Genomic DNA, 11696 nt, shown 5'->3' with positions numbered 1-11696 from the left:
AAAAAAGTATAGTATATACATATGATATCAAGAAGTTGGGGGGAGGGGGAAGCAGAAAAATACTGATGTTGCAGAAGAGTTGTAGGAACCTCCTGCTATTCCATTGTAGCTGTGAGCTTACTTTATGGAAATATGGGGCTGATGTTTCCTCATTAGTTCACTTCAGAAACAAAATAGTGCCTTTTAAGTAAGGAGAACTCTTAGGAAGAACTGGATAAACCGTGAAATATGTAGTCTGCTTCCATCTCTGTGAAGGAACCCATTACAATGTCATATCTATAAAAACTGGAGTTCCTATATTTAACAAAATTGTCTCTTCTCTTCTAGTTGTGCCTTTTACTAACACTGTGTTCTGCGTTCTGGGTGAGTACTTGATCCTAGGTGTATATGTAACTGGAATATATTTTTAAAATATGTCTTACATGATGACCTYGTTGTCTGCATATGTTTTTCTTATATATTTTTTTCTTCTTTTCAGTGGCACAATGCAGGATTGGCACTCCTTTTCTGCATCTTGCAGTTTTTTGCCCTGGCATGGTAGGTGACTTCTTCCCCCACTCCRTTTTCTATTACACCCAGCCTCAGTTGCTGAATTGTCGGAGAATTTTGACTTAGTGTGAATTGAAAGGAAGGAGAATTTTCTACCTCACTGTTCTAGAAGTGAGACAAAGCAGCTATAAAGAGCTGGCATGTTCTGTCTCTTTGCTCTTGTATTTCTCTCACTCTTCAGTGAGTCTTGATGTGAAGCTTTGGCTCCATTTTGGGAGAAGTTCCTTTGATTATGTTTAATTTCTATGAGCTTGAGGTAAAACTACTCCCACCCCTACACTACTCCCCAGCCCCTTCTTTTAATCAATTTATTGCTTACTCTTCTGTATTCCCCTGCAGACCCTCCTGAGTTTGTCAAGTTAAATGACCTATGTGTGCCAATCAAATTAGGAATCATTTTTCTTCAAGTTGTATGCTTTGGATACTGTCCCAGAAGTAGTACAGAAACTGATAAAAACATCCAACCAGCCCTCAAGACTAATCTTATCTGCCTGTAGGCACTGGAGTGTGGAGGCAGGAGAGCTATGTTTTAAAATACTTTTACAATATGTCTCATGACTTTGCTGTTCTATTTCACAACCTGGCTGGGCTAAGATGACTTGCAAGGATATTCATGTCTTTAGCTCACAAACTCAAAGCTCCATTACAGTTGTGCATTTTGCAATTATATTTGTTTAGAGGAACTGAGGGTTATTTCTCTTGTGTGAGACTCTAATACAACCTGACATAACAGTAACTTTTAAAATGTTCCTTCTTAGGTACAGCATTTCCTTCATACCATTTGCAAGGTAAGCCTCCATCTCCTCTCTCTCTCTCTCTCTTACCTTTTGTCATTTTAGGATTTGGACAGAGAAGATTAGTTATAAGAGTATTTTACTGTATGGTTTATTTTTTTTTTCCTATGGTGGCATTTTAGGGGGAGGAAACTGGGGTAGTTGGAGCTGAAAATTGAATTAAGCATCTTCTCTAGTGGGAGAACACAATTTAAATGTACCAAAATGGAAAGGCTTCCTATTAAGATACGTGATTACACCGACCATACACTTTAAATTAAGACTTGCCTTTGGAATACCTGTGTTTATCCAAAATGCTACTAGATAAGTATGTCCTTCTATGTACCTCTYCCTCAGTCTCCTAGAGTGCTCGTCTAATGCTTGGGCAAGCAATTTTCTGTCCCACTTAATCAACCCCACTCTTCCTCATTCTGCCCCCTCAGGACAGGCTTAGGGGTCTAATTTCCACTGCAGCTGGGCTGGTGAAGGGTGAGCAGACATRCCTGTCTTTAGTCCATTCATACGGTCACGCAAACTGTGTAAGCGTGATTAATGCATGGCTAGCTGATTTGAAGTCAAGAGCATCAATGGTGTGGTAGTTGCATGGAGTGAGTATCATCAAGCTGCATAACTGAGATGATTCTCTGTATTTTTTCTATTTCTCCCACTCATAGGGATGCTGTGAAGAAATGTTTTTCAGTCTGTCTGACCTAACAGGAATACTGGATGCTTCACGAAGTTCTTGGAAGTACAGTAGAACTATGTTAAGATCACTGTGTGTGTTTTCCTACTTCTGTCTTAAACATGTGCCTTTCACTTTATTGTTAGAGGTTCCTTGTCTTAAATCCAGTGTGTGCAGTTACTTGTCTTTGTAAGCAATGATGCCTGTAGGACAGGGTGCTCGTGCGATTTAAATGAAGTTCGGTCTAGCAGGAGAACTGGGCAGAGTATGTGATAATTCRTATGTAAAATCATGCATTTGTTCTGGTTTTGCAAAATTAGCACTGAAAGTGATAAGAAGTCTGTAAAGCAGAGACCTTGATTCTGGGACTAAACCAGTTTGGAGGATCTGATTTTCAAGAAAGAGATCAATTGCCAACTGATTTTTTTTTTCCTCTATTGAACTCTTCTTTTTAAGTAATTTTCTATCACTTAATCTTTACACTGTTTAYCTTGGATAATGGAATACTGCTGTTCTGTCCTCTTTCTGCCTCTTGCAACTTTAGGGTTATGATACTACTAAAAAAAAGTTTAGTTCTAAATGGAAAACCTGTTTTGGAGTTAGTATTTATGAAATGTGTGCTTCTTCAATGAAGTGTTTCACTTGTGGTTTAGAGTGACAGTGTTTCCTTAAAATACATGGAAGGGACACTTTTGTCTGTAAAAACTTGTTCCTCTGGGAGAAACACTTGCAAAATAAGGTAAACAGAAATTTTCTGGCTGTCAAAAACCAGAGTTCTTTGTCTTGACTACAAGTGGTGYAGCGCAAGGCAAGAAACTGAAAATGTTCAGATGAAGTGAGGTGCTTCTCTTCTCCTCTAGCTATAGTATAGAAATGCAAAACTAAGGAAATAATAGGTAAGCTAAGAAAGAATTTGTCTCTTTTCAAAGGACAAACTTTTTGCTGGTAATGTGGAAGTGATAAGGTGTTAAATCAGCAGAGCGTTGGGTGGGGAGAACACACTCTCTCCTAAATTTACGAATGAGCCAAAACTCCAACATGTCTCTYTTTTTGTAAATGAGTTCAGTTTTGTTTTTCCTAAAGCTCTCAGACATGCTAGTGCACTTCTCCTGCTTTCAGGAAAAAGGACAACTTGCTGTGGGCTGCCTTAGCAAAGACATCATGTAGCAATCTAGGTGCCAGCTCCAAAAGAATGTGGAACATACTTCTGGATTAGGATTATTTCATATAGCCAAATTTCGAGGCCAATTTGCATTTTCTTATTCTTTTAAGATATGTACTACCAAACTACTGCAATGGTTAATTGTGTAATCTCTGAGCTTAGATTCCTACTGCTGCTATATGGGATACTGATTAACCTCTTAAGCTCTGTTTTGCTATGGCTATGAAAATGGTTGTCCTGTAGACTCTGTATGTAAGYTTATGTCTCTCTTTCCACAGCTACCTAGAGGTCTGTCACTTAATGCATTGCATTTGCATGGCAGATGTGTCCCTGACTTGCAGCACAAGGAAGATTCTAACCTAGCAAAAGTCTGGATCTACTTGGCAGAAAAGTATAAGCCCATAGTGAAAGCAAATAATTCTGTGGCTTCCAGAAAGTTACCAGAAACTGAGTTAATGCAAAACCTTAAGCTTAAAGTGTCCTTCTGTTAACTTAGAAAATGTGGTACCTCCCACTGTCAAGATCCTTCAGAAAAAAACATCCTTTTGAGGATGTTATGAAAGGGGAATTTTAACAGGCTTTCTCTGGATTCCAGTTGTCTAGTTGCATTTTTTTGTTCTAAACAACTTTGTAAGAGCCTTCTTCAAAATGTGGCACCACTGTATTGGGAAGAATCAGTTATACTGKATGATGTTCCTCAAGTGCTCTGTCCTGGTGCTTTTATTTCCTAGGAATTGGAAGGTAGTATCAAGATCACTAGGTTGAATATTGCTTTCCTTGAAAGGAAGAACTAGTTAAAGGCTCAGGAGAGACTGGGAAATGAGGAATATTGTAATTCTTGATGACTTCCTGACTCTGATGTAAGGCAAGTTGCTAAACTGTGTGACTTTCTTCAACAGGGAGTTGGTTCAAAGCCTATTTTTTTGTGATTAAAGGACCCTGTATTAGTCTTTTATTAGGACTTTAAGGTTTACAGAACTCTGTTGTATAAGGGTAACTAAAATACAACTCCAATGCCTTTCACATTCCAGTATTTGTTTAGTTTTAGTATCTCTGGGTGCTCCTGGAAAACTAAGTTTAGCATACAATATTTCTCCCTCCAACTTGTCCCTCTCCAACTTGGATAATCATTCCAGGCTCATCAGCAGTCAGCATAATGGAATTGATTTCTGAGATTCTTTTTGCTGTACTTCAGGCCAGAAAGAGTAAAAGCTTTTTGCTTATTTCTTGACCAGCTTATGCAGGGTTGTGCTACTCTGCCTGACTCTAGAAGTTCTCCAGCAAGAACACCAGAATTGTGTRTGCTGAATATAGCTAGTATTCTGGTTGAAAAAGTTATCTGGAAACTTCTAAGTGGTTGTGCTCACAACAGTCATATAAAAGTTGAAAATTTAGGCTCTGGAGTTACTTAGCTCACTGCCAGTAGACATTGGGTAAACTTGTGATCTGTGGTATGTTTTTTTTTTGTTTGTTTGTTTGTTTCTTTCTTTTTTCCCCCCTTCCCTATCCTTTCTAAATCTAGAATTCCAGTGCTACAACCATTGATTCAAAAAAAGGAAGAACAAAACTTTATCTTACTTCATAGCRCATGCAGCTAAGTAATAGTGCCCTTAAGGGAAGGGAAAGCAAAGGGAGATGATAAAGACATAAGTGATCATCATAGTGCCAGCAGCTTTTGTTGCTTAGTGATTTTTTTTTTTTTAAATGTAGATCGAATGGTAGGATAGACTCACCATATTCTTGCCAGTATATGAAAAATGCTCAGGGTTTGTCACTTCATCTGTAAGTGATTTTGATTAAAAGTAGCTCTTCTCTGTCAGAACAAAAGTCTTCAGATGCTTATTTGCTTGCCAGATTATTGACAAGTTTGACAGCAAAAGATTCTTGTAGCTTGTTGTTAAAATGTTCTATTTTATGTACTTTTTTGTTCTACATATGTAATCAAGGAATGAACTAGTATATAAATATTCTCTCTCGCCCAGTTTCAATCTGAACTAAATTAAACAAAAAAAGCACTTTTTTKGGGGTCAGTAAAACTTCATGTTAAGTTTTGGTATTGTTGGCTTTGGTTATCTACTAGGCAGGAAGTATAGTGGGCATTTCTTGAAGCCCTCCCTAGCCTTCTATCTTAACATTCCTGAAGGTAAAAATGCTTCTGTTGTATACACTCTACTGCATACAGGAGAGTTTGTATCTTAAATGACTGCAGACATACAGATTGCAAGGCTCCCTCCTTCATCAAGTCCTTGCTCAGTTGCCTAGAGTGTATAACTCAAGGCTGTCTTTCCTAAAGAAACTTGTTGGATGTTGGATGCCCCTGTCAGTAGGATTTAGTGCTCTACTTCTTGAAAGCTTGACTGTAGGTCAACTTGCCTGTCTGCTTTTTGATTTGTTGCAGTACAGATAACAACAACCTTCACCAAGCAGCCTTAGAATACACTTATAGCATGAAATGTGCATGTTTGTGACCAAGGGGCTTTTCAGATCAAGTAGAAATGGAAACTGGGTTTGTGAGGTGGGGATGAGGGAATCTTTTTCCCAAAGTACTGAAATGCTATGCATGAAAATGTGAGGGGAGTTTCATCACTTCCAAGATTTTGCTCTGGATGATGTGATGAAGTCCACTGTGAATTCTGATATTATCTGCGGTGGTTCTACAGTGAACAATCTTATCATGTTTAGTATTTACAGTAATAAAATTGCTAATGAGCTATTGCAAAACCCAAAGAAGGGATTTTTGCACCAGATTAAAACTATTCTAAGAAATCATGTAGAAGGACATGTTTTAGGTTTTATGTGTGGGTATTCATTATGCAAGTTTTGGGGGAGTTTGCAATAGAATGGCTTCTTGCTAGATGCAGGAAGACTGGCCTGAGTTGATTGAAACTTGTGGGTAGATAGCAACAGTCCTATGAGCAAATATGCAGTCTGAAACTGATGTTCTGGGAACCTGGATATTTGGAGCCCATACCCTTTTACTGTGTAAAAAGAGATTCAAAGAGCCTCTGTTTGGGTTCTGAGAATGATTCTTGCTATATAATAATAATTACATTAATGAAAGTAAAATCACTGTTATTGTAGGGCCTCAGAACTGAGGAAGATGACACTTAAGCACATTTGTCTTAAATATAGATGTTTACACCCCTACCAAATATGACCACGTAGGAAGGAAAGCACAGAGATCATGTATTTTCTTAAAACCTTGTGCCTCACTGGGTAATGTGACCAAAACACTAATTTTTTTTAGAAACTGTGGAATTGTTTTGTAAAATAAAAACCAAACTCTCAACAATGTTTTATACTGTTAGTTGATTATTTGCTGTTGTACTTTTTCTATGTATTTACGCTGTTTGATCTCCACTTTGATAAGCATCTTTTTTTCCTAAATTGCAACTTGCTCTGTAATTAAGTTAAATCTTTAGACTTATGAATGTTCAATTTTTCAATAAAGTTGTCACTGCATTAAATGGATTACTCTTATGGTTGATATGGAGTTTTTAAATGATGCAGACTTTCTAGCTCAGGCTGGAATTGCTGTGGGTTTGTTTGTAACAAAGTAAGTGGTTATATCTCTTCCTTATTTCTTTAGATGTAGATGTAACGTGTTGGCAGAGGGCGGTTGTCATGTCACCACTGCTGTACTGCTGTTTCACCCAACATGAATCTAGCTTAAATGCTTATTGGCATAGCTGCATGCACCTGGAAACTGGTTGGCACAACTAGAGTAGWTAACATGGGGATTTGAGGTTGTGGGGGTTGTTTGTTGTCTCCTCAAGAGTTAAGCCAGAAGTGCCAGCAGGCTACTGGGTTAGCCCATAGTTGTGCTACAGCATCCAGCTCCTGAAMCTTTTCTACATTTTGGGGTAGAGTTGTTGGTACCACATTAGAATTTGGTGAAGGCTTTGGTACTCCAAAYGTCTGCCCCGTTCTCTTCTCTCTCCACAACATTTGCTTTGCAAGATGGAGTATTTTATGGATGTTAGAAGTTCAATGTTAAGGGATGAGAGATGTTCTYTTTTTCTTCTCTTGCTTGTCTTCCCTGTTGAATTCAGCGTTGGTAGCACTTGTACTTGCCCATTCATAAAGGGGGYAAACTTTATTTTCCCTCCCCCCTCACTTTCTTAAGAAAGCTTCTGATGAATTAGAGATCTGTAACAGCGATATCTAAGGTGCATATCTTGGGATTGGTATTTTTAGTTAGCCTATTTGAAACCCTTTTGACCTTTCTCAGGTTCTCTTGTGGCAGCTCTAAGAGGTTATTCCTGAGAGTTTGTGCTTTAAAAATCTCTGCAGGAACAAGGGTGGAGCAGAACTAGTATAGCAGAAAAGTGGTACATTGAAAATMTAGCTGGAAGACATGATTTCAGTACAACTCTGATCTACCAAATATCACATGGAGTGAAAACAGCAATACGTACCCATGAAAAAATAAGTTGTTTACTAGTTGTGTGTAATAGGATGAGTCAGGGCACATACTTCTTAAATACTTAAAACTGAGTTTATCTTGCATAGTTATCAGAAGGCTTTGGCTCACACATCCAAGTTTTGCTCAGAGATGTTGTAAAAAGAATGTAAAAGTATGTTTAGATAATCTCAAGTTCTGGTTTCTTTTGTGTGTGTGTGTGTGTGTGTGTGTGTGTGTGTGTGTGTGTTCCTCTCCCCCCCCTTTGCTGTCCAAGCTTAAAAAGGGGGGACAGTAATAGTTATTTGTTCTGTGGGATAATCTCTGGTTGAAGACAGCACTGAAAATCATCAAGTTTGCAGAGCAAAATAAGAAAAACTATTGCTTTTTAAAGATACCTCTATATTTATCACTAGCCTGGCCAGATCAGGATTTTACAGGCGGATGGCCTTTTCTTTTGAAAAAAGCTTCTCCGGAAGACTTTCCGTGCTCTCTGGGCTGACCTCAATTATAACACCAGGCAGGGAGATAATACTTGAACAGGCTGCCTGCATAACTGCTATAAACATACCTGGTTGGAATTGCATTGACACTCCCTTCTCTCCACTCCAACATTAATGAAAAAACTAATCTTCTCTAAGTCTCTTATAACCTAGCAATCTCTTTAAAGGGCTGGATCCATGATTAAAAAACACYGGGAAAGCAGCTGTCTTTTTATCCTCTCTTAATTATTCCTTGGTAGTTGATAGGTGTTGATTTCCTCAGAGTGTCATGGTGATTAYGGTTACGTTTTCCTGCGTTGTTGGGACTGAATGTTCAGAGAGGGTTACTTGTCTGAAAGCTTCAGTGGGAGCTTTGGAGATGGAAAGAGTGAGTCTTGTTTCTGGGATTTCATCTGATCATGAAGAGCTGCCTTTCATTTGGAAGCATGGGTCTAAAGGCTAAAAAACAGAACAAAAAAAAATAAAATAGCTATCCAGTGTCAGGTGCAAGGAAGGCTTCTTTAATTATGTTATTTTTCCTGCTGTATATCACCAGCTGTTGGGTTTTAGAATGAGTTTAATTAGAAAGTCAAAAATAATGCCTGGCTTTTTTCTTGCTGGAACTTAGTGAACAATCTTCACAAAATGTTGGAAGATTGTTCTTTCACKGCTCTCCCTAGACCTCTTTATTTCATTTAAAAACAGGAGTTGCTGAATTCTTGTTGGTAAATCCTGGGCATGGWTGGAGTTGGTTATGGGTGTTAATACTTGCATTTTGACTTGCRGTGGTTAGTTCTGACTGCATACAAACCACATAGAGTCAGCTTCCTGACTGGAAAAGCCCAGCTCTCCCAGCTGGGGTTTAGAGGAAAGTTGAAATGCTGTATGTTTTGTATGAATGTTTGCTGCTTYCTTAGATGACCCTACTGATTGATTTTGTTTAATTAAATGGATACAGAAACCAAGTGCCAGAGGGATAGTAGTCTTCTCTTATTCATCCATGCTCTGTCCCAGTTCCAACAGCAATACTTGGTAAATGCAGGTACCTTTTCCTTCAGGTCACACTCACTTCCTAATAAGAAATAACCCATCTGAGAACAAGTCACTCTCAGTGCCCTAGGAATACCTGCATCCAGGGATGTTAATCTGTTTGTGCCTTGGTTTCAGGATTTGTAGACTCAGAAAACTTAACCTTGCAAGAAGGTGGGATGGAAAAGGTATGTTTGCGAAGTATTGGATGCTCTTATTTCAGGTGAWCAAAGAGACACAAGAATAAAGGATGTATATTACTTCTTCTAAAAACAGGCTAAATAATCAAAGTAAAGATTTACACCCTCAATGTTTTTTAGAAATGAAGAGTTAATAAAAAAGCAAATTACTCTGGCTGTGAGGCTGTTAWCTTGGTTTCCCCATGGCAGTTGTACTACTAAAGTCTGTGTAATGAGTAGAGTACATTCTCTGTTGATCACATTCAGCTGATCTTTTTCTTTTTCTTTTTTTTTAATGCATGTAAACTTGTTATCTCTTTGCTCAACTCTTATGTGTTGCTACATGCATCACAAATTGCTCTTAAGAGTTTGAATGCTTACAGCTGAAATGCCCATTGACACACTCATTAAAAAAAGAAAAAAAAAACCCAAACAAACACCCCCCCCCAAAACTGGCCTGTCCTCATAAGCCAGCCACAGGAAACTACAATTGCTCTAGAAAATCTTGAGACTGCAGGCACCCTGAACTGTGCTAATGTAGTTATAAAATTAAGGTTCATACTACATGAAAGTCAGATATTTTAAGAAATTTGATTTTTTTTTTTCCCTCTGGGACAAGATTTTCAAGCATCAAGCCTCTTGTTTAAGTGATAAGTGTAAGCACTCAAATGTAATTTTTATTTTTTTTCAGTTATCTCAGAGTGCATTTTATTACTATGTGGGGTGCAAATTTTAATATATTGCTTCAAAAATACGCCTTCATGCTTCTCCCCAAGGAGACAGACTGTAAAATCCTGTATTACTGGTACAAATTTTCCATAGTAGTCTATACCTACCCCATTATCCGTCTCATGGTTGTATAACCTTCTCCCTCCATAGCTCTGTCCCAGAAGTGTGTTTCTTAGTCTATGCTTTGGGCAAGCAACGCACTGCGGTCGGCATCTCTCTTTCTTTGCCTTGTGGCTGTCTCTGTTTCCAGTCCATCTTAGCGGAGCTAGTTTTGTACCTCTAGCAATTCCTCAGCTGCTTTGAGCGAGACAATTTCACTTGCTCCTCACTTTGAAGCCCTTCCACCAGTGTGAACTGTTATTTTTGTGCATGCTTTCAGCTTTCCTTCCCCTGAGCGTCTTGAACAGGCTAGGTTGAATCTGATGTGTGGTGGTGTTTTTCTTTCTTTCTTTCTTTCTTTCTTTCTTTCTTTCTTTCTTCCCCTCCTGAGGGCCTGAGCTGTTACTGCTCCACTTGAAGACAGTAGGAAAGATGGGCAGTCAGCATTGCTGAAAACCAAGCTGTTTCCCTTTTTGTCTGTAAAAAGAACTGTGTAGCTGCTGAAATATTACTACTGCTATAAGTGCCTGTGACTACACTTGCCTCAACTTTGAATCTCTTGATTTCTAAGCAACTAACCCTAAAAAAAAAAAAAAGTGGGAATAGAGCTTCAACTAAAAAAAAAAAAATCAAAAATAACAATAAACTAACCTTGATTTAGAGCCATTAGGAAAAACAAAAAAAAAAAAAAATCAAAAATAACAATAAACTAACCTTGATTTAGAGCCATTAGGAAAAACTAAAATACCTCACTGCATTTTGGCCAGCTTTTATTTCTGTATTTATTTACATTTGTATACAACGAGACTAAAAACTATCTCACATAGCCTCTTATGTGATTGCTATGCCATTTGATCTCATGCAGCACATACAGGGAACAATGACAGTTGTAGCACTTCTTTTTTTTTTTGGAACAGCTGAAAAGGAGAGCCCAAACAGCAAGATATATCTATTATGTCATGCAATTATTTTTCCAAATGTGAAGTGGCACACTTTAAAGTATCTAAATATCCTATAGATTTTAATATACAGGCTTCAGTTCACCACAAAGTGGGCTGAATAGCTAAAAATTGCTATTTGATGCCCAAGAGTGTAATACAAGGTGTGAACTGACTGATAAGATAATTTAGGTAATTTTGTTTTGAGTTGACAACTAAACCAAGCTGTATAAAGGCTGAAAAGAACAGATAGAAAGAAAACAGTTTAGAGTGTGAAGTTTTAAATTAGGATTGGGGTTACCCAGAGGTAAAAACACCTTAAACGTGTCTAACTTGCACCTTTTATGGTSTTGAGATTGCTGGGAAGTGAAGGTTCTCTCCTAAGATGAACAAGTCTCTCCTGTTCTGCAGAATGTCAAATTGTTCCACACCTGGAGCTGTGCTGTGCTGTGCTGAGAGCTTGTAGCCAGAATCTTTACTCCCTCTAGGCTTTGAGAGATTAGTAGGACTCGTTGCCAAGTAAGATGATGTACAACACACAGGGCCCATGAGCTCTGGCCCTTGCTGCTTAGGTAGCTCATACCTCTAGTTTTTGAACTGCACCAGTTGTTGAGCCTTCAAAACTGTTGGATTTCATTAAATTCTGCTTCACAGACTTTGTCTTCTCTCTCT

At 38.3% G+C, this 11696-nt stretch overlaps 1 protein-coding gene across 2 annotated transcripts in view; it reads left to right on the top strand.

The window, feature by feature from the left end:
- Nucleotides 1–6563, top strand: part of SFT2D2 (SFT2 domain containing 2) — a 10477-nt gene extending 3914 nt beyond the window's left edge. For both annotated transcript variants that reach the window (XM_085301459.1, XM_085301458.1), the window contains 4 exons: nucleotides 328–363; nucleotides 479–537; nucleotides 1308–1337; nucleotides 1997–6563. In XM_085301459.1, the coding sequence (XP_085157585.1) occupies nucleotides 328–363; nucleotides 479–537; nucleotides 1308–1337; nucleotides 1997–2036 (165 nt within the window). In that variant the 3' untranslated portion in view covers nucleotides 2037–6563. The remainder of the gene's footprint in view (nucleotides 1–327; nucleotides 364–478; nucleotides 538–1307; nucleotides 1338–1996) is intronic.
- Nucleotides 6564–11696: the final 5133 nt, after the last annotated feature.

The sequence above is a fragment of the Rhea americana genome, unplaced genomic scaffold, assembly GCF_003343005.1.
Source record: "Rhea americana isolate MKP2758 unplaced genomic scaffold, rheAme1 scaffold_177, whole genome shotgun sequence".
In the NCBI taxonomy this organism is placed as follows: Eukaryota; Metazoa; Chordata; class Aves; order Rheiformes; family Rheidae; genus Rhea; species Rhea americana.
Note: the sequence above shows the minus strand (reverse complement) of the source record. Positions and strands in the feature narration are given on the sequence as shown.